Source organism: Mustelus asterias, chromosome 22 (assembly GCF_964213995.1).
Source record: "Mustelus asterias chromosome 22, sMusAst1.hap1.1, whole genome shotgun sequence".
Classification (NCBI taxonomy): Eukaryota; Metazoa; Chordata; class Chondrichthyes; order Carcharhiniformes; family Triakidae; genus Mustelus; species Mustelus asterias.
In genome coordinates, this window is record NC_135822.1 from 53893276 (window position 1) to 53920939 (window position 27664).

General features: G+C 48.9%; 2 protein-coding genes across 2 annotated transcripts; both read left to right on the forward strand.

Moving 5' to 3' along the window:
* Positions 1 to 6250: 6250 nt before the first annotated feature.
* On the forward strand, positions 6251 to 11617 carry LOC144509772 (interleukin-1 beta-like). The gene is made up of 6 exons (XM_078238560.1): positions 6251 to 6382; positions 7041 to 7107; positions 7870 to 8143; positions 8940 to 9104; positions 9850 to 9983; positions 11148 to 11617. Exons 1-6 carry the CDS (start codon positions 6327 to 6329, stop codon positions 11358 to 11360), a joined length of 909 nt encoding a protein of 302 aa, XP_078094686.1. The 5' UTR covers positions 6251 to 6326; the 3' UTR covers positions 11361 to 11617.
* A 9625-nt stretch (positions 11618 to 21242) lies between these two features.
* LOC144509773 (interleukin-1 beta-like) lies at positions 21243 to 26495 on the forward strand. The gene is made up of 6 exons (XM_078238561.1): positions 21243 to 21374; positions 22039 to 22105; positions 22867 to 23140; positions 23938 to 24102; positions 24796 to 24929; positions 26093 to 26495. Exons 1-6 carry the CDS (start codon positions 21319 to 21321, stop codon positions 26303 to 26305), a joined length of 909 nt encoding a protein of 302 aa, XP_078094687.1. The 5' UTR covers positions 21243 to 21318; the 3' UTR covers positions 26306 to 26495.
* The last annotated feature ends 1169 nt before the right edge of the window (positions 26496 to 27664 follow it).

Here is a 27664-nt window from a genome sequence, read left to right on the forward strand (position 1 = left end):
GCCAATCCACCTAACCTGCACATCTTTGGACACTAAGGGGCAATTTAGCATGGCCAATCCACCTAACTTGTACATCTTTGGACACTAAGGGACAATTTAGCATGGCCAATCCACCTAACCTGCACATCTTTGGACACTGAGGGGCAATTTAGCATGGCCAATCCACCTAACCTGCACATCTTTGGACACTAAGGGGCAATTTAGCATGGCCAATCCACCTAACCTGCACATCTTTGGAGTGTGGGAGGAAACCGGAGCACCTGGAGGAAACCCACGCAGACACGGGGGGAGAATGTGCAAAATCTGCACAGTGACCCAAGCCGGGAATCGAATCCGGGTCCCAGGCACTGTGAGGCAGCGGTGCTAACCACTGTGCCACCGTGCCGCCCTTATTCTCTCGTTCCACTTCCCTCATTCTTCTCAACTCTCGAGAGTAGATGCCTGAACTGCTCAATCGCTTTTCGTAAGGCAATTCTTAATCTCTGGAATCAAAAGGGTGACACGGTGGCACAGTGGTTAGCACTGTTGCCTCACAGCGCCAGGGACCTGGGTTCGCTTCCTGGCCTCAGGTCACTGTCTGTGTGGAGTCTGCACGTTCTCCCCGTGTCTGCGTGGGTTTCCTCCGGGTGCTCCGGTTTCCTCCCACAGTCCGAAAGACGTGCTGGTTAGGTGCTAAATTCTCCCTCAGTGTAACCCAACCAGGCGCCGGAGTGTGGCGACTAGAGAATTTTCACAGTAACTTCATTGCAATGTTATTGCAAACCTAATTGTGACACTAATAAATAAAGTTAACTCAATCTAGTGAACCTCCTCTGAACTGCCTCTAATTTTACAACATCCTTCCTCAAATAGGGGGACCAAAACTGTGCACAATACTCCAGGTGCGGCCTTACCAATGTCTTGAATAGCTGCAGCAACCCCTTCCTTACTTTCATACTCTATTCCTTTCGCTATAAATGCCAAAATTCCATTTGCTTTCCATATCACCTGCTGTACCTGCATAGCAGTTATCTGTGACTCATGCACAAGGACACCCAGATCCCTCTGCACTGAAACGCACCAAAGTCTCTCTCCGTTTAGATAATAAGTTACCCTTTCCATGTTTCCAACCAAAATGGATAACCTCACACTTAGCCACGTTATCCACAAGTTGGCAAGTTCATCTAACCTTTCTAAATGTGTTTTAAATTTCTTAATTCCTCATTGCAACTTATTATCCCACCTATTTTAGTGCCATCTGTAAATTTGGCTATTGATCCTGCTATCCCTGGGTCCAAGTTATTAATATAGATTGTAAATCGTTGGGGTCCAAGGACTGACCCCTGTGGCATCCCACTAGTTGCGTCTTGCCATCCAGAAAAAGACCCATTAACCCCAACTCTCTGCCATCTAACCAGTCCTCTATCCAAGCTAATCATAGAATCCTTCATACAGAAGAAGGCCATTCGGCCCATTGAGTCTGCACCGACCACAATCCCACCCAGGACCTCTTCCCGTAACCGTACATATTTACCCTGCTAATCCACCCTGACATTAAGGGTCAATTTAGCACGGCCAATCAACCTAACCCACACAACTTTGGCGTGTGGGAGGAAACCGGAGCACCCGGAGGAAGCCCACGCAGACACGGGGAGAACATGTAAATTCCACACAGTGACCCGAGGCTGGAATTGAACCCGGGTCCCTGGCGCTGTGAGGGCTGCAGTGCTAATCACTGTGCCATCCTGCTGCCCCTTAATAAATGACCCTTAACCCCTTGTGATATTATCTTGTGTATTAACCTTCTGTGTGGCACCTTATCAAACTCCTTCCTGAACTTCAGATAGACTACATCTACAGGTTCCAAAATATCTACTGTAATGTTGAGAAAATGTAGAATTTTCCAGGATTTTGGTTTCAGATTCCAGCATCTGCAGTAATTTGCTTTGATCCAGTTTTATTTTATTCATTCGTGGGACACGGGCGTCGCTGGTTGGGCCAGCATTTAGTGCCCACATTTAGTTACCCTTGGAAGGCAGTTCAGAGTTAACCACATTGCTGTGGCTCTGGAGTCACATGCAGGCCAGACCGGGTAAGGATGGTAGATTTCCTTCCCTACAGGACAATGGTGAACCAAATGGGTTTTTTCTGACAATGGTTTCATGGTCATCAGTAGATTCTGAATTTCAGATATTTTAGTTCAATTGAATTCAAATTCCACCATCTGCCGTGGCAGGATTTGAACCCAGAACATGAGCTGGGTTTCTGGATTAATAGTCTAGGATAATACCATTAGGCATTGCCTCCCTTTGGCTTGTTACATTTTCAAACAACTCTAGCAAATTAGTCAAAACCGCAATGACTTTGATAGATTGCGTTTTGACTTTCCAAATATCCTCTCACTACTTCCTTACTAATGGATCTAACTATTTCTCAACAACAGATGTTAAACCAACTGGTCTATAGCTTCCTACAATAATAAATCAAGCAATACTTTTCACTGTATCCCAGTACATGTGACAATAATAAATCAAACAATACTTTTCCCTGTATCCCAGTACATGTGACAATAATAAATCAAACAATACTTTTCCCTGTATCCCAGTACATGTGACAATAATAAATCAAACAATACTTTTCACTGTATCCCAGTACATGTGACAATAATGAATCAAACAATACTTTTCACTGTATCCCAATACATGTTACAATAATGAATCAAACAATACTTTTCACTGTATCCCAATACATGTGACAATAATGAATCAAACAATACTTTTCACTGTATCCCAATACATGTTACAATAATGAATCAAACAATACTTTTCACTGTATCCCAATACATGTGACAATAATAAATCAAACAATACTTTTCACTGTGTCCCAGTACATGTGACAATAATAAATCAAACAATACTTTTCACTGTGTCCCAGTACATGTGACAATAATAAATCAAACAATACTTTTCACTGTATCCCAGTACATGTGACAATAATAAATCAAACAATACTTTTCACTGTATCCCAATACATGTGACAATAATGAATCAAACAATACTTTTCACTGTATCCCAATACATGTTACAATAATGAATCAAACAATACTTTTCACTGTATCCCAATACATGTGACAATAATAAATCAAACAATACTTTTCACTGTATCCCAATACATGTGACAATAATAAATCAAATCAAATCAAGGGAAGGCGATGGCCACTGGTATTATCGCCAGACTATTTATTCAGAAACTCAGCTAACGTTCTGGGGATCTGGGTTCGAATCCCGCCACGGCAGATGGTGGAATTTGAATTTAAGAAAAAAAAATCTGGAATTAAGAATCTGCTGATGACCCTGAAACCATTGTCGGAAAAACCCACCTGGTTCCCTTTCGGGAAGGAAACTTTCATTCTAACTCTTCTAAACTCTCAAACAATTCTCTCCACATCCTAGCTCTGACTGTGACACAACATTCTGCACTCTCTCCTTTCCTTCTCTATGAACGGTCTGCTTTGTCTGTATAATGCGCAAAAAACAAGGGTGTCCAAAGATGTGTAGGTTAGAGGGGATTAGTGGGACAAATTCGTGGGGCTACAGGATAGGGCATGGGTGGGAAAGTTTGTTGGAAAGTCGGTGCTGATTTGATGGGCTGAATGGCCTCCCTCTGCGCTGTCGGGATTCTGTGGTTTAATGTTGCATCAGTCTCCTCTTACACGCAAGGCCCAATTTTCAACTCGAAGGACCTCTTTAGCAAACGGATTACAACGTGTGCCTCTGTAATGCTCATTAAAACCCCAACTCCCCCGGCAAAGTGTGGTGCAACTGTCCACAGTGCGAGCTGAGAAAGTTTGTTTCGTGTGAGATTGCTGAGTTCATGGGGAAATGGCCTGCCCACAGATTCCCCCTTCCCCGGGGCGAGTGAGGTCGGCTTTCTTCGCTGTGTCATCTCAGCCAAAGGAAGTTGGGACCGCTGAGTGCTCTGTGCACAGTTGAAACCAGAGCTCGTTCAGTGATACTGGGCTACGTAGTTCTGGGTTACATGGGTGGAGACTCCCATTGTTTGCATGTTTCAAAAGAACATCCGTGTGAGCGCGAGAGACACATTTCCAGACCTGTGTCATCCCAAATGGAGGCCTCAGGAAATGTTGTCTTAAATAAGCCGCTCCTCTCACAGAATAGAATCCCTACAGCGCAGAAGGAGGCCATTCAGCCCATCGACTCTGCACCAACCACAATCCCACCGACATTCTATCCCCATAACCCCATGTATTCACCCTAGCTAGTCCCCCTCCCACTAAGGGGCAATTTAGCATGGCCAATCCACCTAACCTGCACATCTTTGGTCTGTGCGAGGAAACCGGGGCACCCGGAGGAAACCCACGCAGACACGGGGAGAACGTGCAGACTCCACACAGTGACCCGAGGCCGGAATTGAACCCGGGTCCAGTGAGGCAGCAGTGCTAACCACTGTGCCCACCATGCTGCCCTTTCGACAGTCTGTACAACTCTTCCTCTTTGTGTCTCTCACTTTTTAGCTTCAGGTTTAGTTCATTGACTGAAAAAAAGGAAGCAGAAATACGCACAACATACATGGGGGCCTGTGTCTCATTGTAAGGGTGATTAAATTCACCCCACTCCTTCCCTCCAACCGCAAACACTTTGCCTTTTTAAATCCTGATCCAATTCCCTTTTGAAAGATATTGTTGAATCAGCTGCCACAAATCTGACAGGCAAAAATTGTCAGATAATAACTCGTTGTGTATATATAGCAAATCTCCTGACCCTAACTCAGGTTGCGTTACTGATTATCTGACATCTCTGCCTTCCCTCACTCCTGATGTGGAGATGCCGGCGTTGGACTGGGGTAAACAGTTTGTGAACAGAATTCCCACTCACCTGAAGAAGGGGCTTGGGGCTCCGAAAGCTTGTGTGGATTTTGCTACCAAATAAACCTGTTGGATGTTAACCTGGTGTTGTTAAACCTCTTACTGTGTTTTCCTCACTCCGACCATGGCACAGCCCCTGAGACCATCTGAATTGGGGCGGCACGGTGGCACAGTGGTTGGCACTGCTGCCTCACAGCGCCAGAGACCCGGGTTCGATTCCCGGCTTGGGTCACTGTCTGTGCGGAGTCTGCACGTTCTCCCCCCGTGTCTGCGTGGGTTTCCTCCGGATGCTCCGGTTTCCTCCCACATCTAAAAATATGCACATCAGGTGGATTGGCCATTCTAAATTGTCCTTTAGTGTCCCAAAGATGTGCAGGTTAGATGGATTGGCCATGCTAAATTGCCCCTTAGTGTCCAAAGATGTGTAGGTTAGGTGGATTGGCCATGCTAAATTGCCCCTTAGTGTCCAAAGATGTGCAGGTTAGGTGGATTGGCCATGCTAAATTGCCTCTTAGTGTCCAAAGATGTGCAGGTTAGGTGGATTGGCCATGCTAAATTGCCTCTTAGTGTCCAAAGATGTGCAGGTTAGGTGGATTGGCCATGCTGAATTGTCCCTTAGGCTAGCGGGATTATAGGGTAAGCCTGGGTAATAGGCAATGCAGACTTGATGGACCGAATGGCCTCCTTCTGCACTGTAGGAATTCAATGAATCTTAACCCTCGGACAGCGACATGTTACAAATGGAAATCTGTGAACTGATTTGTCGGAAGACAAGATGTTCAGATTTCAGCAGGTGAGGGAGAGGGACAGGGAATGTAGATGTTGGATTCGTTAGTTTTCCAGTATTGCCTTGTGATCCTCAACACATTGCATTAAGATGTTAAAATGGCAGCCGGACATCGGCAATGACAAGAATGCTTTATTTTTTAAAATCGTTTTGGTGATTTTTAAAATTTTTATTTATTTATTAGCGTCACAAGTCGGCTTACATTAACACTGCAATGAAGTTACTGTGAAAGTCCCCCAGTCGCCACACTCCGGCGCCTGTTCGGGTTACACTGAGCGAGAATTTAGCACCGAATCAGCACGTCTTTCGGACTGTGGGAGGAAACCAGAGCACCCGGAGGAAACCCACGCAGACACGGGGAGAACGCGCAGACTCCACACAGACAGTTCAGGAATTGAAGCCTAGGTCCCTGGCGCTGTGAGGCAGCAGTGCTGACCCCTGTGCCACCGTGTCCAGCAGACAGAGGGTTAATTTTGGGGCACTCCACAAACTGGAACTTCTCATTACTCATCACATCGTCAAAATTTCCCATAGAAAGGAAGCAGCCAGCCCAGAGGGGGAGGAGGAGCTTGTGGAAGACATAAAAGGAGGGCTTGAGGACTGGTTGTACAGAACGACACAGAGATACAACGGCAAACTACTGAGAACTTCCTAATCACTGTACAGATACGAGATATGAGGACTGAGGGTGGAGTTGTGACCATTCCAATGGTTGAGAATGAACCTCGCAGGTAATAACACCGTCTCACTTAACCTTTAAACCTGAACTCAGTGATCTCACTCTCTATCTCTCTCTATATCTCTTTCCTGCTCTCTCTCTATCTGTCGCTCGCACTCTCTCTCTCTCACTCTCTCTCTCTTTCTGTCATTCTCTCTCTGTATCTCTCTCTCTCTCCCTCTCTCTATATCTCTCTTTGCTCTCTCTTTACCAATCGCTCTCTCTATCTCTCCCACTATATCTCTGTCTCTCTATCTCACTCATTCTCTCTCTTACATTCTCTTGCCCTCGCTCTCTTTCCCTCTCTCTCTGTCTCTCCATCCCTCGCTCTCTCACACACTCTTTCCCTCTGTCTTTCTAGCTCTCTCCCTCTCTATCTCTTTCTCTCTTCCTTTCTCTATATCTTTATCCCTCGCCCCCTTTGTCTCTCTATTTCTTTCTCTCTCTCCCCCTCAGTGTCTCTCCCTCAGTCTCTCTCTCTCTCACCCCCTCAGTCTCTCTCTCTCCCTCAGTCTCTCTCTCTCTCTCTCCCTCAGTCTCTCTCTCTCTCTCTCCCTCAGTCTCTCTATCTCTCTCTCTCCCTCAGTCTCTCTCTCTCTCTCTCTCTTCCGCTCTCAAGGTCACTTCCCTTCTTTCCTACAAACTGACCATGATCATTGCTCTCTCCGCAGAACCTTCAGTGTCAAACGCAAAAGGGATTCGCATCTCACTTCCCCGACTGCCGGCCCCCAGACCAAGGTAAGCGTTTCTCCTTCCTGGATACACCTCGGGCTGAGATTGGGAAGAGGGAACAATGTGGTTTTGGGGCAAAGTCAACTTCTGATCATAGAACCCTAAAGTGCAGAAGCAGCCCATTCGGCCAATCGAGTCTGTGCCGGCTCACTCTGATAGAGCATCTTGTGCAGACCCTATCCCCATTACCACACGTAATTACACCACTGATCCCCCCAACTCACACAACCTGGCACACTAAGGGGCAATTTAGCATGGCCAATCCACCTAACCTGCACATCTTTGGATACTAAGGAGCAATTTAGCATGGCCAATCCACCTAACCCGGACACTGAGGGAGGAATCCAGAGTTTCTGGAGGAAACCCATGCAGACACGGGGAGAATGTGCAAACTCCACACAGTCAGTGATCCGAGGCCGGAATGGAACCCGGTTCCCTGGCGCTGTGAGGCAGCAGTGCTAACCACTGTGCCACCGTGCCACCCACATATCCCCTAGGGAAGGAAATCTGCCGTCCTTACCCTGGTCTGGCCTACACGTGACTCCAGGGCCACAGCAATGTGGTTGACTCTTAAATGGCCCCTCTGAAAATGGCCGAGTGAGACACTCAGTTCAGGTCCAATTAGAGATGGGGAACAAACGCTGGCCCAGACGCCCACGTTCCACAAATCAATTCTGAACAATCTTTCACAATGAGACAAAAGAGATTGGGGAGCTTTGTCCTTCCGCAGCCTGGCTGGAATCTGACTCCGTTCTCTCCTTTCCACAGAGCTCCGAGATCTTCAACCCCAACCCAACCGAGGTGGACAGCAGCTGTTGCCAGGCCGAGCGAGGGAGCTACCAGCTCAAAATCTCCGGCACCTCCTCGGCCATCAGTGCTGCGGGCAGTGCCAGCCTCTCGCTGGAGCGCGCCATCATGCTGGTCTTGGCAGTGGAGAAATTCAAGAGCAAACTGAGGCGACCCTCCAGCGACGGCTGGCAGCGTGATGGTGCCCCTTTCGCCGACACTGACTTGCTGGGGAACTTCGATGCCCTCCTGGAAGGTAAGAAGTCTCTCCCGTTTCTCTCTTCCTTAACACCCATGGACAACTCACAGGGATTGGGGATGAGGGGAGTTGCGCGGGGGAGGTGGGTAAGTCACTATCGTGTCCGCTTCCACTGCCACCCCCCGCAGCGAGTTCCAGGCACCCACCACCCTCTGTGTCAATAACGTGCCTCGTCCATCTCCTTTAAACTTTGCCCCTCGCACCTTAAACCTGTGCCCCCTAGTAATTGACTCTTCCACCCTGGGAAAAGCTTCTGACTATCCACTCTGTCCATGCCCCTCATCATCTTGTAGACTTCTATCAGGTCACCCCTCAACCTCCGTCGTTCCAGGAAGAACAAACCAAGTTTCTCCAACCTCTCCTCATAGCTAATGCCCTCCGTGCCAGGCAACATCCTGGTAAATCTTTTCTGTACCCTCTCCAAAGCCTCCGCATCCTTCTGGTAGTGTGGCGACCAGAATTGAACACTATATTCCAAGGACGGCCTAACTAAGGCCCAATAAAGCTGCAACATGATTTGCCAATTTTTAAACTCAATGCCCCGGCCGATGAAGGCAAGCATGCCGTATGCCTTCTTGACTACCATCTCCACCTGCGTTGCCACCTTCAGTGACCTGTGTGCCTGTACACCCAGATCCCTCTGCCTACCAATACTCTTCAGGGATCTGCCATTTACTGTATATTTCCTATCTGTGTTAGACCTTCCAAAATGCATTACCTCACATTTGTCCGGATTATTCAATTCTCTTCCTTTATGGACAGTGGGTAAACAGTCTGGATTTTTTGCCCACAGAAGCTTTCACCTGCACCAGTTACGATGATGTGGAAATGGCCGCCTGTTCTTACCGCCTCATGTCGAGCGAACGCCAACAGATGAAAGACGATCGCGACCAATCCCTGATCCTCTCGGAGAACCTCCAACTCCTGGCCATGTCTTTGCAACAACCGAAGGATGCAGGTGGGTACAGCCAAGCCTAATGGACGGATGTCAGGATATAGAGCAGGACTGGTTGTCCTTGGCACAGCTGAGGCCGATTCTAATGTTCCCGTCACTGGTTTGGTTACCTTGAACCATCTGGTCTGCACGGAGCGGGCACGATGCCACTGGGGTGAGCACTGCTGCCTCACAGCGCCAGGGACCTGGGTTCAATTCCCAGCTCGGGTCACTGTCTGTGTGGAGTTTGCAGGTTCTTCCCGTGTCTGCGTGGGTTTCCTCCGGGTGCTCCAGTGTCCTCTCGCAGTCCAAAGATGTGCGGGTTAGGTGGATTGGCCATGCTAAATTGCTCCTTAGTGTCCAAAGATGTGCAGGTTAGGTGGATTGGCTATTCTAAATTGCCCCGTAGTATCCAAAGATGTACGGGTTAGGTGGATTGGCCATGCTAAATTGCCCCTTAGTGTCCAAAGATGTACGGGTTAGGGGGATTGGCCATGCTAAATTGCCCCTTAGTGTCCAAAGATGTGCGGGTTAGGTGGATTGGCCATGCTAAAATGCTCCTTAGAGTCAGGGGGTTACAGGGGATAGGGCGGGGTTGTTGTCGGTGCAGGCTCGATGGGCCAAACGGTCTGTTTCTGCAGGGATTCTATGATCCGTTAGCTGGAACGCACTGGCCCAGTTGAAATTCAGGTAGCCACATTGCGACTCTTCACCTTGCTGGCTATGGCTGTTGTCTGCTGTTCTAACATGATGCTGCTTTGATTTACAGTTCAGTTGGATGTGAGGTACTACAAGACAACTCCAAGCAATGAGGACAATCTACCCGTCGTGTTGTCAATCAGCAGCCAGAATCTCTTCCTCTCTTGTGTGGGGCCAGAAGACAGACCCAGGCTGCATTTGGAGGTGAGAGTTCACGCAGTTAACTCTGGGGTTGATGTGCTGTCAATCAGGGACCCAGGTTGCCGTAACAACTTGAATAAACGCTTGGTACAATCGGGATAATGAAGGTTTCAGTGTTTGTTCCATCACGTGGTTTGGACAGGAATTTTCCCCACTGCCGTCGTTGTGTCTTCGAAGGATTTTCAGGTTGATAATCAACTTGTTTGTCTGTGTTATGTTCTTGGCCATCAAAGTCCTGTAGTGGGACTCGAACACAGAGCATCTGGTCAAGAGGCAACGACCTTGCCCACCGTCCCAAGTGCTTCCGATGGCCTATCACTGCTAGTTGGAGGATCGGCTACTGTTCATATCATTCAGCCAACTTGGGGTGGCACGGTGGCACAGTGGTCAGCACTGCTGCCCCACAGTGCCAGGAACCTGGGTTCGATTCCCATCCTGGGTCACTGTCTGTGTGGAATTTGCACATTCTCCTTGTGTCTGGGTGGGTTTCCTCTGGGTGCTCCGGTTTCCTCCCACACTCCAATGATGCGCAGGTTAGGTGGATTGGCCATGCTAAATTGCCCCTTCGTGTCAGGGAGATTAGCAGGGTAAATGTATGGGGTTGTGGGGATAGGGCCTGGGTCGGATTGTTGACGGTGCAGACTCGATGGGCCAAACGGCCTCCTTCTGCACTGTAGGATTCTATTGTTCACTGGTGTCCTTTAGGATAAAACTCTGCCATCCTTACGCTGGTCTGGCCTACATGTGATCCCAGAGCCACAGCAATGTCATTGACTCTCAACAGCCCTCGGGCAACTGGGGCTGGGTCATAAATGCTGGTGACTCCCATGTCCCATGTTGGCGGCCCGGCAGCACAGTGGTTAGCACTGCTGCCTCCCAGCGCCAGGGATCCGGGTTCGAATCCCGGCTTGGGTCACTGTCTGTGTGGAGTTTGCACGTTCTCCCCATGTCTGCGTGGGTTTCCTCCGGGTGCTCCGGTTTCCTCCCACAGTGCGAAAGACGTGCTGGTTAGGGTGCTAAATTCCCCCTCAGTGTAACCCGGACAGGAGTGTGGCGGCGACGAGGAGATTTACACAGTAACTTCATTGCAGCGTTAATGTAAGCCTTGCTTGCGACAGGAATAAATAAACTTGAAACTAAAAACATGTTCTTTGCTCTCATTCGCAGAAGTGGGATAGAAAGTTGCAGAACATCAGCAGCACCACCGATTTGCTGCGTTTTGTGTTCTTTCAGAAAGTCTCCAGCTCCGGCGGCCATTTTGAGCTGGAATCGGCCATGTTCCGCGGCTGGTACCTTAGCACCTCCAGGAAGAACAGGCAGCCCGTCGAACTGGATGTGAAGGAGAACCACAAAAGGATCACCATCTTCACCTCGGACTGAGACGCCGTCAATCCCGGGGCCATTCACAACCCAAATCACAAATAGTTGGTTTAGAGAGAGTGTGTGTATGTACTGAGTACAGTATTCTAATCCCATTCGAATCAAATGGGGGCAAATCGAATTGTCATGTGATCAAAGGCCAACTGAAAATAATTGATGGAACAAAACAAAATCAGTGGCAATATTTGCGACTGTTTTATTTTGACGTTATTTTATTTGAGTGTAACTTGTGTTCTGAGAAATGATTATTTAATATTTGAAGTATTTATTGTTATTTATCTCCCTCATTAATTTATTGCTGTATTGGAGGATACAATCTATCCTTTTTTTCATTAAATTAAGTTCTTTGTCAAACACCTTGGCTCCAACTTGATTTTCTTCACATAAAAGGGACAGTCGTGACGTGGATACGATATTGGCTGAATTACAGGACCCAGAGAGGAACGGTCAAATGATAGTTTTCAGGCTGGGGGAAGGTTTATTTTATTTTGTTTATTAGTTCCCGAGCCGGGAATCGTGAGGCAGCAGTGTGAATCTGTAACAGGCACAGGATTGAGCCAATTAACACTTTCTCTCTCCACTTGCACAACGATTCTGAGTGGCAGTGGCTACATTTTTATTAAGCAGCACGGTGACACAGTGGTTAGCGCTGCTGCCTCTCAGCGCCAGGGACCCGGATTGAATTCCAGCCTTGTGGCACCTCTATAAGGTCACCCCCCCCATCTTCCTACACTCCAGGAACAAAAAATCCCAGCCTATTCCACCTCTCCCTACAATTCAAAGATTTCAGTCCCGGGAACATCCTTGTAAATCTTTTTTGCACCCTTTCCAGTTTAATAACATCCTTCCTGTAGCAGGGTGACCAGAATTGTCCGCAGTACTCCAAATGTGCTCTTGACAATGTCTTGTAGAGTTATAGGTTCAGAGAGGTTCACAGTTTGAAACAGGCCCTTTGGCCCAACTTGTCCATGTCACCCAGTTTTTTACCACTAAGCTAGTCCCAATTGCCCGCGTCTGGCCCATATCCCTCTAGACCCATCTTACCCATGTAACTGTCTAAATGTTTTATAAAAGACAAAATTGTCCCCGCCTCTACTACTACCTCTGGCAGCTTGTTCCAGGCACTCATCACCCTCTGTGTGTGAAGAAATTGCCCCTCTGGACCCTTTTGTATCTCTCCCCTCTCACCTTAAACCTGTGCCCTCTAGTTTTGGACTCCCCTACCTTTGGGAAATGATGTTGTCTATCTAGCTGATCAATGCCCCTCATTATTTTGTAGACCTCTATAAGATCACCCCTCAGCCTCCTACACTCCAGGGAAAAGAGTCCCAGTCTATCCAGCCTCTCCTTATAACTCAAACCATCAAGTCCCATTATCATCCGAGTAAATCTTGTTGTAACATAACATCCCAACTCCTGTACCCAATGCTCTGACCCATGAAGGTAAGTGCACCAAATGCCTTCTTCACCACCCTGTCGACCTGTGATGTAACTTTCAAGGAACTATGTACTTGCACCCCTCGGACCCTCTGTTCAACAACACTCTCCAGGGTCCCACCATTAACTGTGTCCTACCCTGGTTTATTTTACCAAAATGCAACAGCTCACAGTTGTCACAGACTATTAGCTATGCACCATGCAGTGGAAATCCCCCAGAATAATTGCTCACTAATGCACTTCCCGCTCACTCTCTCTCTTGCAGGACAAAGTAGCAGAACCACAGGAAGTGAGGGACAGACATTGTAGGGCATTGGGGAGAGTTACAGAACAAAGACATCCAGGGGTCCAGGTTCATAGCTCCTTGAAAGTGGAGTCACAGGTGGACAGAGTGGTGAAGAAGGCATTCAGCATGCTTGGTTTCATTGGTCAGAACATTGAATAAAAACTAGAGGGCATGGGTTGAAGGTGAGAAGGGAGAGATACAAAAGGGGCAATTTTTTCACACAGAGGGTGGTGAGTGTCTGGAACAAGCTGCCAGAGGCAGTAGTAGAGGCGGGTACAATTTTGTCTTTTAAAAAGCATTTAGACAGTTACATGGGTAAGATGGGTATAGAGGGATATGGGCCAAACGCGGGCAATTGGGACTAGCTTAGTGGTTAAAAAAGGGGCGGCATGGACAGGTTGGGCCGAAGGGCCTGTTTCCATGCTGTAAACCTCTCTGACTCTGTGACTCTATGGCTGCACGTCCTATCGAGGAGACAGGTGTTACCACCACTGAATTGGTCATGGCAAAACAGCAGTGAACCATTGAAGATGATGCTATTTTCCTCACATCTTGTTCCTTCATCCCACAAGCTTTGTTTTGAATTCTTCCATGGGATGCAGGAGCCACAGGCTGGGCCCAGCATTGATTGCCCATCCCTAATTGCCCCTTGAGAAGGTGGTGGTGAGCTGCCTTCTTGCATTGCCGCAGTCTCTGAGGTGTAGGTACACCCACAGTGCTGTTAGGGACGCAGTTGCAGGATTTTGACCCAGCGACAGTGAAGGAACAGCCGATATATTTCCAAGTCAGGATGGTGAGTGGCTCGGAGGGGAACTTGCAGGTGGGGGTGTTCCCCATGTATCTGCTGCCCTTGTCCTTCTAGATGGAAGTGGCCGTGGGTTTGGAAGGTGCTGTCTAAGGATGAGTTGCTGCAGTGCATCTTGTAGATGGTCCACACTGCTGCTACTGAGCGTCGGTGGTGGAGGGAATGAGTGTTTGTGGATGGGGTGCCAATCAAGCGGGGCTGCTTTGATGGTGTCGAGCTTCTTGAGTGTTGTTGGAGCCGCACCCATCCAGGCAAGTGGGGAGTATTCCATCACACTCCTGACTTGTGCCTTGTAGATGGTGGACAGGCTTTGGGGAGTCAGGAGGTGAGTTACTCTCCGCAGGATTCCCAGCATCTGACCTGCTCTGGTAGCCACAGTGTTTATATGGCTGGGTCCAGTTCAGTAATAGGGAAAGCCTATTGGTATTATCGCTAGACTAGGAACCCAGAAACTCAGCGAATGTTCTGGGGTCTCGGGTTCGAATCCCGCCACGGCAGATGTTGGAATTTGAATTCAATACAAAAAATATCTGGAATTAAGAATCTACTGATGACCATGAAACCATTGTCAATTTTCGGAAAAACCCATCTGGTTCCCTTTCGGGAAAGAAATCTGCCGTCCTTACCCGGTCTGGCCTACATGTGACTCCAGAGACGCAGCAATGTGGTTAACTCTCAACTGCCCTTTGATATGGCCTTGCCAGCCACTCAGTTAGAGATGGGTAACAAATCTCTATCAATTGGGGTGGCACAGTGGTTAGCACTGCTGCCTCTCAGTGCCAGGGACCCGGGTTCGATTCCCAACTTGGGTCACTGGCTGTGTGGAGTCTGCATGTTCTCCCCGTGTCTGCGCGGGTTTCCTTTGGGTGCTCCAGTTCCCTCCCACACTCCAAAAGATGTGCGGGTTGGGTTGATTGGCTGTGCTAAATTGACCCTAGTGTCAAGGGGGGGGATTAGTAGAGTAAATATGTGGGGTCACGGGAATAGGGGCTGGGTGCGATTGTGGTTGTTGCTGACTCGATGGGCCAAGTGGCTTCCTTCTGCACTGTAGCATTCCATAATTCATGTGGATGAGTTATCATTCCTCTTCTGACTGTTAGCTCTGTCAGTGTCTGTACTCTGTCCAAAATAAGCGGAATCTAAAATAATCGCTGTGACGAACAGCCAAAAGGTACGAATGGCCTTACAACAATAATCTCTCCCTCAATGTCAACAAAGCAAAGGAGATTGTCATCGACTTCAGGAAGCGTAAAGGAGAACATGTCCCTGTCGACATCAACGCGGACGAAGTAGAAATGGTCAAAAGCTTCAAGTTTTTAGGTGTCCAGATCACCAACAACCTGTCCTGGTCCCCCCACGCCGCTGCTATAGTTAAGAAAGCCCATCAACGCAGCTAAAAACGGAGGGAGCTCTGGAGGAGTACAATGAAAGTAGGAAAGTACTCAAACGGGGAATTAGAAGAGCAAAAAGGGGTCACAAAATGTTCTTGGCAGACAGGATTAAGGAGAATCCCAAGGCATTTTATTCATGCGTTAGGAACAAAAGGGTTGTTAGGGAAAAAATCGGACCTCTCAGGGACAAAAGTGGGGACTTATGCTTGGAGCCCAAAGAAGTAGGGGAGATCCTAAATGAATACTTTGCGTCGGTATTCACAAAGGAGAGGGATGTGTTGACTGGGAGTGTCTCTGAGGGGAGTGTTGAACCGTTGGAGAAAATCTCCATTACAAAGGAGGAAGTGTTAGGTTTGTTAGAGAATATAAAGACTGACAAATCCCCAGGGCCTGATGGAATCTATCCAAGGCTGCTCAGGGAGACGAGAGGTGAAATCGTTGGGCCTCTGACGCAAATCTTTGTCTCGTCACTGGACACAGGTGAGGTCCCAGAGGATTGGAGGATAGCCAATGTGGTCCCGTTATTTAAGAAGGGCAGGAAGGATAACCCGGGTAATTATAGGCCGGTGAGCTTGACGTCCGTGGTGGGGAAGTTGTTGGAGAAGATTCTTAGAGATAGGATGTATGCGCATTTAGAAAGGAATAAACTCATTAACGATAGTCAGCATGGTTTTGTGAGAGGGAGGTCATGCCTCACTAACCTGGTGGTGTTTTTTGAAGAAGTGACCAAAATGGTTGACGAAGGAAGGGCCGTGGATGTTGTCTATATGGACTTTAGTAAAGCGTTTGACAAAGTCCCTCATGGTAGGCTAGTGAAAAAGGTTGGATTTCATGGGATAAAGGGGGAGGTGGCTAGATGGGTGGAGAACTGGCTTGGTCATAGAAGACAGAGGGTGGTAGTGGAAGGGTCTTTTTCCGGCTGGAGGCCTGTGACTAGTGGTGTACCGCAGGGCTCTGTATTGGGACCTCTGCTGTTTGTGATTTATATAAATGATCTGGAAGAAGGAGTAACTGGGGTGATCAGTAAGTTTGCGGACAACACAAAACTGGCAGGACTTGCAGATAGTGAGGAACATTGTCAGAGGCTACAGAAGGATATAGATAGGCTGGAAATTTGGGCAAGGAAATGGCAGATGGAGTTCAATCCAGATTAATGCGAAGTGATGCATTTTGGTGGGAATAATGTAGGGAGGAGCTACACGATAAATGGAAGAACCATAAAGGGTGTAGAGACGCAGAGGGACCTGGGTGTGCAAGTCCACAGATCTTTGAAGGTGACGTCACAGGTGGAGAAGGTGGTGAAGAAGGCATATGGCATGCTTGCCTTTATAGGACGGGGCATAGAGTATAAGAGTTGGGGTCTGATGTTGCAGATGTATAGAACGTTGGTTCGGCCGCATTTGGAATACTGCGTCCAGTTCTGGTCGCCACACTACCAGAAGGACGTGGAGGCTTTGGAGAGAGTACAGAGGAGGTTTACCAGGATGTTGCCTGGTATGGAGGGGCTTGGTTATGAGGAGAGATTGGGGAAACTGGGATTGTTCTCCTTGGAAAGACGGAGGATGAGGGGAGACTTAATAGAGGTGTATAAAATTATGAAAGGCATAGATAGGGTGAACGGTGGGAAGCTTTTCCCCGGGTCGGTGGTGACGTTCACGAGGGGTCATAGGTTCAAGGTGAAGCGGGGGAGGTTTAACACAGATATCAGAAGGACATATTTTACACAGAGGGTCGTGGGGGCCTGGAATGTGTTGCCGGGCAAGGTGGTGGAGGCGGACACACTGGGAACGTTTAAGACTTATCTAGACAGCTATATGAACGGAGTGGGAATGGAGGGATACAAAAGAGTGGTCTAGTTTGGACCAGGGAGCGGCGCGGGCTAATTGTTCCTTGTTTCTCATTTCAAGGCTTCATTCTATGATCATCTTGCTGGTGCCAGTACAGAGCGAGACTGCGGATAGTTGGGAACCTGTCTCGGGACAAAGGGAAGCATTTTCCGATCAGGGCCAGTGTGATCTCCTGGACTCGTTTCGATCGCCTCAGGGGGTCAGAGAGGAATTTCCCAGATTTTGTTTCCCCATATTGGCCCTGGGGTTTTCACTCTGGGTTTTCGCCTCTCCCTGGAGATCACATGGTCTGGAATGGGGGGGTGGGGGTGAGTTAATAGGTTGTGATGAACAAAGCATCGTAGCTGTGAGGGACAGCTCGGTGGATAGGATATTGGTATGTAGATAGGCTGGAAAATTGGGCGGGGATCCTGGATTCAGGATTCAATCCTGGACCGGGGAGCGGCGCGGGCTTGGAGGGCCGAGGGGCCTGTTCCTGTGCTGTATTGTTCTTTGTTCTTTGTTTGTACTTTCTCAGAAGACTAAGGAAACACGTCAGCTACGACTCTGACCAACTTTTACAGATGCACCATAGAAAGCATTCTTTCTGGTTGTATCACAGCTTGGTATGGCGCCTGCTCTGCCCAAACCACAAGAAACTACAAAAGGTCGTAAATGTAGCCCAGTCCATCACACAAACCCAGCCTTCCATCCATGGACTCTGTCTACATTTCCCGCTGCCTTGGGAAAAGCAGCCAGCATGATCAAGAACCCCACGCACCCCGGACATTCTCTCTTCCACCTTCTTCCGTCAGGAATAAGATACAAAGGTCTGAGGTCACGTACCAACCGACTCAAGAACAGCTTCTTCCCTGCTGCCATCAGACTTTTGAATGGACCGACCTTATATTAAGCTGATCTTTCTCTACACCCTAGCTGTGACTAACACTACATTCTGCACTCGCTCCTTTCCTTCTCCACGATGTACTCTATGAACGGTATGCTTTGTCTGTATAGTGCGCAAGGAACATTACTTTTCACTGTATCCCAATACATGTGACAATAATAAATCAAATCAAATGAAATCAAGGGAAGGCGATGGCCTAGTGGTATAAAGGCTAGACTGTTTATTCAGAAACTCAGCTCATGTTCTGGGGACCCGGGTTCGAATCCCGCCACGGCAGATGGTGGAATTTGAATTTAAGAAAAAAAAATCTGGAATTAAGAATCTGCTGATGACCCTGAAACCATTGTCGGAAAAACCCACCTGGTTCCCTTTCGGGAAGGAAACTTTCATTCTAACTCTTCTAAACTCTCAAACAATTCTCTCCACATCCTAGCTCTGACTGTGACACTACATTCTGCACTCTCTCCTTTCCTTCTCTATGAAGGGTATGCTTTGTCTGTATAACGCACAAAAAACAAGAGTGTCCAAAGATGTGTAGGTTAGAGGGGATTAGTGGGTCAAATTCGTGGGGCTGCAGGATAGGGCATGGGTGGGACACTCTGTGGGAAAGTCGGTGCTGATTTGATGGGCTGAACGACCTCCCTCTACGCTGTCGGGATTCTGTGGTTTAATGTTGCATCAGTCTCCTCTTACACGCAAGGCCCAATTTCCAACTCGAAGGACCTCTTTAGCAAACGGATTACAACGTGTGCCTCTGTAATGCTCATTAAAACCCCAACTCCCCCGGCAAAGTGTGGTGCAACTGTCCACAGTGCGAGCTGAGAAAGTTTGTTTTGTGTGAGATTGCTGAGTTCATGGGGAAATGGTCTGCCCACAGATTCCCCCTACCCCGGGGCGAGTGAGGTCGGCTTTCTTCGCTGTGTCATCTCAGCCAAAGGAAGTTGGGTCGCTGAGTGCTCTGTGCACAGTTGAAACCAGAGCTCGTTCAGTGATACTGGGCTACGTAGTTCTGGGTTACATGGGTGGAGACTCCCATTGTTTGCATGTTTCAAAAGAACATCCGTGTGAGCGCGAGAGACACATTTCCAGACCTGTGTCATCCCAAATGGAGGCCTCAGGAAATGTTGTCTTAAATAAGCCGCTCCTCTCACAGAATAGAATCCCGACAGTGCAGAAGGAGGCCATTCAGCCCATCGGGTCTGCACCAACCACAATCCCACAGAGATCCTATCCCCATAACCCCATGTATTCACCCTAGCTAGTCCCCCTCCCACTAAGGGGAAATTTAGCATGGCCAGTCCACCTAACCTGCACATCTTTGGTCTGTGCGAGGAAATCGGGGCACCCGGAGGAAACCCACGCAGACACGGGGAGGACGTGCAGACTCCACACAGTGACCCGAGGCCGGAATTGAACCCGGGTCCAGTGAGGCTGCAGTGCTAACCACTGTACCACCATGCTGCCCTTTCGACAGTCTGTACAACTCTTCCTCTTTGTGTCTCTCACTTTTAAGCTTCAGGTTTAGTTCATTGTCTAAAACAATGGAAGCAGAAATACACACAACATACACGGGGGCCTGTGTCTCATTGTAAGGGTGATTAAATTCACCCCACTCCTTCCCTCCAACCGCAATCACTTTGCCTTTTTAAATCCTGATCCAATTCCCTTTTGAAAGATATTATTGAATCAGCTGCCACAAATCTGACAGGCAAAAATTGTCAGATAATAACTCGTTGCGTATATATAGCAAATCTCCTGACCCTAACTCAGGTTGCGTTACTGATTATCTGACATCTCTGCCTTCCCTCACTCCTGATGTGGAGATGCCGGCGTTGGACTGGGGTAAACAGTTTGTGAACAGAATTCCCACTCACCTGAAGAAGGGACTTGGGGCTCTTGCTACCAAATAAACCTGTTGGACGTTAACCTGGTGTTGTTAAACCTCTTACTGTGTTTTCCTCACTCCGACCATGGCACATCCCCTGAGACCATCTGAATTGGGGCGGCACGGTGGCACAGTGGTTGGCACTGCTGCCTCACAGCGCCAGAGACCCGGGTTCGATTCCCGGCTTGGGTCACTGTCTGTGAGGAGTCCGCACGTTCTCCCCGTGTCTGCGTGGGTTTCCTCCGGATGCTCCGGTTTCCTCCCACACTCTAAAAATATGCACATCAGCTGGATTGGCCATGCTAAATTGTCCTTTAGTGTCCCAAAGATGTGCAGGTTAGGTGGATTGGCCATGCTAAATTGCCCCTTAGTGTCCAAAGATGTGCGGGTTAGGTGGATTTGCCATGCTAAATTGCCCCTTAGTGTCCAAAGATGTGCAGGTTAGGTGGATTGGCCATGCTAAATTGCCTCTTAGTGTCCAAAGATGTGCGGGTTAGGTGGATTGGCCACGCTAAATTGCCTCTTAGTGTCCAAAGATGTGCAGGTTAGGTGGATTGGCCATGCTAAATTGCCCCTTAGGCTAGCGGGATTATAGGGTAAGCCTGGGTAATAGGCAATGCAGACTCGATGGACCGAATGGCCTCCTTCTGCACTGTAGGAATTCAATGATTCTTAACCCTCGGACAGCGACATGTTACAAATGGAAATCTGTGAACTGATTTGTCGGAAGACAAGATGTTCAGATTTCAGCAGGTGAGGGAGAGGGACAGGGAATGTAGATGTTGGATTCGTTAGTTTTCCAGTATTGCCTTGTGATCCTCAACACATTGCATTAAGATGTTAAAATGGCAGCCGGACATCGGCAATGACAAGAATGCTTTATTTTTTAAAATCGTTTTGGTGATTTTTTAAATTTTTATTTATTTATTAACGTCACAAGTCGGTTTACATTAACACCGCAATGAAGTTATTGTGAAAGTCCCCTAGTCGCCACACTCCGGCGCCTGTTCGGGGACACTGAGGGAGAATTTAGCACCGAATCAGCATGTCTTTCGGACTGTGGGAGGAAACCCAAGCACCCGGAGGAAACCCACGCAGACACGGGGAGAACGCGCAGACTCCACACAGACAGTTCAGGAATTGAACCCGGGGTCTCTGGCGCTGTGAGACAGCAGTGCTGACCCCTGTGCCACCGTGTCCAGCAGACAGAGGGTTAATTTTGGGGCACTCCACAAACTGGAACTTCTCATTACTCATCACATCGTCAAAATTTTCCATCGAAAGGAAGCAGCCAGCCCAGAGGGGGAGGAGGAGCTTGTGGAAGACATAAAAGGAGGGCTTGAGGACTGGTTGTACAGAACGACACAGAGATACAACGGCAAACTACTGAGAACTTCCTAATCACTGTACAGATACGAGATATGAGGACTGAGGGTGGAGTTGTGACCATTCCAATGGTTGAGAATGAACCTCGCAGGTAATATCACCGTCTCACTTAACCTTTAAAACTGAACTCAGTGATCTCTCTCTCTCTATCTCTCACTGTCGCTCTCACTCTCTATCTCTCTGTCACACTCACTCTCAATCTTTCTCTCTCTCTCTCACTCTCTCTCTCCCTCTCTCTCTATATCTCTTTCCTGCTCTCTCTCTATCTCTCTGTCGCTCGCACTCTCTCTCTCTTTGTCATTCTCTCTCTATATCTCTCTCCCTCTCTCTATATCTCTCTTTGCTCTCTCTCTATCAATCGCTCTCTCTATCTCTCCCATTATATCTCTGTCTCTCTTTCTCACTCATTCTCTCTCTTATATTCTCTTGCTCTCTCTCTCTTTCCCTCTCTCTCTGTCTCTCCATCCGTCGCTCTCTCACACACCCTCTCCCTCTGTCTTTCTAGCTCTCTCCCTCTCTCTCTTCCTTTCTCTATATCTTTATCCCTCTCCCCCTTTGTCTCTCTATTTCTCAATCTCTCCCCCTCAGTCTCTATCTCTCTCCACCTCAGTCTCTCTCTCTCTCCCTCAGTCTCTATCTCTCCCCACCTCAGTTTCTCTCTCTCTCCCTCAGTCTCTCTCTCTCTATCTCTTCCTCTCTCAAGGTCACTTCCCTTCTTTCCTACAAACTGACCATGATCATTGCTCTCTCCGCAGAACCTTCAGTGTCAAACGCAAAAGGGATTCGCATCTCACTTCCCCGACTGCCGGCCCCCAGACCAAGGTAAGCGTTTTTCCTTCCTGGATACACCTCGGGCTGAGATTGGGAAGAGGGAACAATGTGGTTTTGGGGCAAAGTCAACATCTGATCATAGAACCCCAAAGTGCTGAAACAGCCCATTCGGCCAATCGAGTCTGTGCCGGCTCATTCCGATAGAGCATCTTGTGCAGACCCTATCCCCATTACCGCACGTAATTACACCACTGATCCCCCCAACTCACACAACCTGGCACACTAAGGGGCAATTTAGCATGGCCAATCCCCCAAGTCCACACATATTTGGACACTAAGGGGCAATTTAGCATGGCCGATCCACCTACACGGACACTGAGGGAGGAATCCAGAGTTTCTGGAGGAAACCCATGCAGACACGGGGAGAATGTGCAAACTCCACACAGTCAGTGACCCGAGGCCGGAATGGAACCCGGTTCCCTGGCGCTGTGAGGCAGCAGTGCTAACCACTGTGCCACCGTGCCACCCACATATCCTCTAGGGAAGGAAATCTGCCGTCCTTACCCTGGTCTGGCCTACACGTGACTCCAGGGCCACAGCAATGTGGGTGACTCTTAAATGGCCCCTCTGAAAATGGCCGAGTGAGACACTCAGTTCAGGTCCAATTAGAGATGGGGAACAAACGCTGGCCCAGACGCCCACGTTCCACAAATCAATTCTGAACAATCTTTCACAATGAGACAAAAGAGATTGGGGATCTTTGTCCTTCCGCAGCCTGGCTGGAATCTGACTCCGATCTCTCCTTTCCACAGAGCTCCGAGATCTTCAACCCCAACCCAACCGAGGTGGACAGCAGCTGTTGCCAGGCCGAGCGAGGGAGCTACCAGCTCAAAATCTCCGGCACCTCCTCGGCCATCAGTGCTGCGGGCAGTGCCAGCCTCTCGCTGGAGCGCGCCATCATGCTGGTCTTGGCAGTGGAGAAATTCAAGAGCAAACTGAGGCGACCCTCCAGCGACGGCTGGCAGCGTGATGGCGCCCCTTTCGCCGACACTGACTTGCTGGGGAACTTCGATGCCCTCCTGGAAGGTAAGAAGTCTCTCCCGTTTCTCTCTTCCTTAACACCCATGGACAACTCACAGGGATTGGGGATGAGGGGAGTTGCGCGGGGGAGGTGGGTAAGTCACTATCGTGTCCGCTTCCACTGCCACCCCCCGCAGCGAGTTCCAGGCACCCACCACCCTCTGTGTCAATAACGTGCCTCGTCCATCTCCTTTAAACCTTGCCCCTCGCACCTTAATCCTGTGCCCCCCCAGTAATTGACTCTTCCACCCTGGGAAAAATCTTCTGACTATCCACTCTGTCCATGCCTCTCATAATCTTGTAGACTTCGATCAGGTCGCCCCTCAACCTCCGTCGTTCCAGGAAGAACAAACCAAGTTTCTCCAATCTCTCCTCATAGCTAATGCCCTCCACACCAGGCAACATCCTGGTAAATCTTTTCTGTACCCTCTGCAAATCCTCCGCATCCTTCTGGTAGTGTGGTGACCAGAATTGAACACTATATTCCAAGTACGGCCTAACTAAGGTTCAATAAAGCTGCAACATGATTTGCCAATTTTTAAACTCAATGCCCCGGCCGATGAAGGCAAGCATGCCGTATGCCTTCTTGACTACCTTCTCCACCTGCGTTGCGACCTTCAGTGACCTGTGTACCTGTACACCCAGATCCCTCTGCCTACAATACTCTTCAGGGATCTGCCATTTACTGTATATTTCCTATCTGTGTTAGACCTTCCAAAATGCATTACCTCACATTTGTCCGGATTATTCAATTCTCTTCCTTTATGGACAGTGGGTAAACAGTCTGGATTTTTTGCCCACAGAAGCTTTCACCTGCACCAGTTACGATGATGTGGAAATGGCCGCCTGTTCTTACCGCCTCATGTCGAGCGAACGCCAACAGATGAAAAACGATCGCGACCAATCCCTGATCCTCTCGGAGAACCTCCAACTCCTGGCCATGTCTTTGCAACAACCGAAGGATGCAGGTGGGTACAGCCAAGCCTAATGGACGGATGTCAGGATATAGAGCAGGACTGGTTGTCCTTGGCACAGCTGAGGCCGATTCTAATGTTCCCGTCACTGGTTTGGTTACCTTGAACCATCTGGTCTGCACGGAGCGGGCACGATGCCACTGGGGTTAGCACTGCTGCCTCACAGCGCCAGGGACCCGGGTTCAATTCCCAGCTCGGGTCACTGTCTGTGTGGAGTTTGCAGGTTCTTCCCGTGTCTGCGTGGGGTTCCTCCGGGCGCTCCAGTGTCCTCTCTTAGTCCAAAGATATGCAGGTTAGGTGGATTGGCCATGCTAAATTGCCCCTTAGTGTCCAAAGATGTGTAGGTTAGGTGGATTGGCCATGCTAAATTGCCCCTGAGTGTCCAAAGAAGTGCAGGTTAGGTGGATTGGCCATGGTAAATTGCCCCTTAGCGTCCAAAGATGTGCAGGTTAGGTGGATTGGCCATGCTAAAATGCTCCTTAGAGTCAGGGGGTTACAGGGGATAGGGCGGGGTTGTTGTCGGTGCAGGCTCGATGGGCCAAACGGTCTGTTTCTGCAGGGATTCTATGATCCGTTAGCTGGAACGCACTGGCCCAGTTGAAATTCAGGTAGCCACATTGCGACTCTTCACCTTGCTGGCTATGGCTGTTGCCTGCTGTTCTAACATGATGCTGCTTTGATTTACAGTTCAGTTGGATGTGAGGTACTACAAGACAACTCCAAGCAATGAGGACAATCTACCCGTCGTGTTGTCAATCAGCAGCCAGAATCTCTTCCTCTCTTGTGTGGGGCCAGAAGACAGACCCAGGCTGCATTTGGAGGTGAGAGTTCACGCAGTTAACTCTGGGGTTGATGTGCTGTCAATCAGGGACCCAGGTTGCCGTAACAACTTGAATAAAGGCTTGGTACAATCGGGAGAATGAAGGTTTCAGTGTTTGTTCCATCACGTGGTTTGGACAGGAATTTCCCCCACTGCCATCGTTGTGTCTTCGAAGGATTTTCAGGTTGATAATCAACTTGTTTGTCCGTGTTATGTTCTTGGCCATCAAAGTCCTGTGGTGGGACTCTAACACAGAGCTTCTGGTCAAGAGGCAACGACCTTGCCCACCGTCCCAAGTGCTTCCGATGGCCTATCACTGCTAGTTGGAGGATCGGCTACTGTTCATATCATTCAGCCAACTTGGGGTGGCACGGTGGCACAGTGGTCAGTACTGCTGCCCCACAGTGCCAGGAACCTGGGTTCGATTCCCATCCTGGGTCACTGTCTGTGTGGAATTTGCACATTCTCCTTGTGTCTGGGTGGGTTTCCTCTGGGTGCTCCGGTTTCCTCCCACACTCCAATGATGCGCAGGTTAGGTGGATTGGCCATGCTAAATTGCCCCTTCGTGTCAGGGAGATTAGCAGGGTAAATGTATGGGGTTGTGGGGATAGGGCCTGGGTAGGATTGTGGTCGGTGCAGACTCGATGGGCTAAACGGCCTCCTTCTGCACTGTAGGATTCTATTGTTCACTGGTGTCCTTTAGGATAAAACTCTGCCATCCTTACACTGGTCTGGCCGACATGTGAATCCAGAGCCACAGCAATGTCATTGACTCTCAACAGCCCTCAGGCAACTGGGGCTGGGTCATAAATGCTGGTGACTCCCATGTCCCATGTTGGCGGCACGGCAGCACAGTGGTTAGCACTGCTGCCTCACAGCGCCAGGGACCCGGGTTCCATTCCCAGATGGGTCACTGTCTGAGCGGAGTTTGCACGTTCTCCCCGTGTCTGCGTGGGTTTCCTCCGGGTGCTCCGGTTTCCTCCCACAGTCCGAAAGACGTGCTGGTTAGGGTGCTAAATTCTCCCTCAGTGTAACCCGGACAGGAGTGTGGCGGCGACGAGGAGATTTTCACAGTAACTTCATTGCAGCGTTAATGTAAGCCTTGCTTGCGACAGGAATAAATAAACTTGAAACTAAAAACATGTTCTTTGCTCTCGTTCGCAGAAGTGGGATAGAAAGTTGCAGAACATCAGCAGCACCACCGATTTGCTGCGTTTTGTGTTCTTTCAGAAAGTCTCCAGCTCCGGCGGCCATTTTGAGCTGGAATCGGCCATGTTCCGCGGCTGGTACCTCAGCACCTCCAGGAAGAACAGGCAGCCCGTCGAACTGGATGTGAAGGAGAACCACAAAAGGATCACCATCTTCACCTCGGACTGAGACGCCGTCAATCCCGGGGCCATTCACAACCCAAATCACAAATAGTTGGTTTAGAGAGAGTGTGTGTATGTACTGAGTACAGTATTCTAATCCCATTCGAATCAAATGGGGGCAAATCGAATTGTCATGTGATCAAAGGCCAACTGAAAATAATTGATGGAACAAAACAAAATCAGTGGCAATATTTGCGACTGTTTTATTTTGACGTTATTTTATTTGAGTGTAACTTGTGTTCTGAGAAATGATTATTTAATATTTGAAGTATTTATTGTTATTTATCTCCCTCATTAATTTATTGCCATATTGGAGGATACAATCTATCCTTTTTTTCATTAAATTAAGCTCTTTGTCAAACATCTTGGCTCCAACTTGATTTTCTTCACATAAAAGGGACAGTCGTGACGTGGATACGAAATTGGCTGAATTACGGGACCCAGAGAGGAACAGTCAAATGATAGTTTCCGGGCTGGGGGAAGGTTTATTTTATTTTGTTTGTTAGTGTCACAAGTCGGCTCACATTAACGCCGCAATGAAGTGACTGTGAAAATCCCCTAGTTGTCACACTCTGGCGCCTGTTCGGGTTACACTGAGGGAGAATTTAGCACCTCACCCGCACGTCTTTTGGACTGCGAGAGGAAACCGGAGCACCCAGAGGAAACCCGCGCAGACACGGGGGAGAATGTGCAGACTCCACACAGACGGTGTCCCAAGCCGGGAATCGAACCCGGGTCCCCGACGCTGAGGGAGAATTTAGCGCCTAACCAGCATGTCTTTCGGGGCGGTGGGAGGAAACCGGAGCACCCGCACGCAGACACGGGGGGGGCGGGGGAGAACGCAGAGACTCCGCACAGACAGTGGCCCAAGCCAGGGATTGAACCCGGGTCCCTGGCGCTGTGAGGCAGCAGTGCTAACCACTGTGCCACCATGCCGTCCTGGCGATAATACCTCGAGGCCATCGCCTCCCCAGAGACGTGTGAGGTGATGCATTTTGGCAGGAAGAAAATGGAAAGACAAGATAGAATAAGGGGTAAAATTCTTAAAGGGCTGCAGGAGCACAGGGAGCTGGGTGTATCTGTGCAGAGATCATTGAGTGTGGCAGGACAGGTGGAGAGAGCAGTTAACAAAGCATATAGTATCGTGGGCTTTATTAATAGGGGCACAGGGTACAAGAGCAAGGGGGTTGTGCTGAACTTTTCGAAGACACTAGTTAGACCTCAGCTGGAACATTGTGCACAGTTCTGGGTGCCACACAACAGGAAGGATGTGAACGCATTGGAGAGAGCGCAGAAGAGGTTTACAAGAATGGTTCCAGTGATGAGAAACTTCAGTGGTGAGGATAGATTGGAGCGGTTGGGACTG

Excerpts from the sequence above, each read along its gene's own strand:
- LOC144509772 (XM_078238560.1), top strand. The coding sequence starts at position 6,327 with ATGAGGACTGAGGGTGGAGTTGTGACCATTCCAATGGTTGAGAATGAA. Across the intron at positions 6,383-7,040 it reads GTTGAGAATGAACCTCGCAG|AACCTTCAGTGTCAAACGCA; the intron begins GTAATAACACCG and ends CTCTCTCCGCAG. Across the intron at positions 9,984-11,147 it reads GACCCAGGCTGCATTTGGAG|AAGTGGGATAGAAAGTTGCA; the intron begins GTGAGAGTTCAC and ends TCTCATTCGCAG.
- LOC144509773 (XM_078238561.1), top strand. The coding sequence starts at position 21,319 with ATGAGGACTGAGGGTGGAGTTGTGACCATTCCAATGGTTGAGAATGAA. Across the intron at positions 21,375-22,038 it reads GTTGAGAATGAACCTCGCAG|AACCTTCAGTGTCAAACGCA; the intron begins GTAATATCACCG and ends CTCTCTCCGCAG. Across the intron at positions 24,103-24,795 it reads GCAACAACCGAAGGATGCAG|TTCAGTTGGATGTGAGGTAC; the intron begins GTGGGTACAGCC and ends TTTGATTTACAG.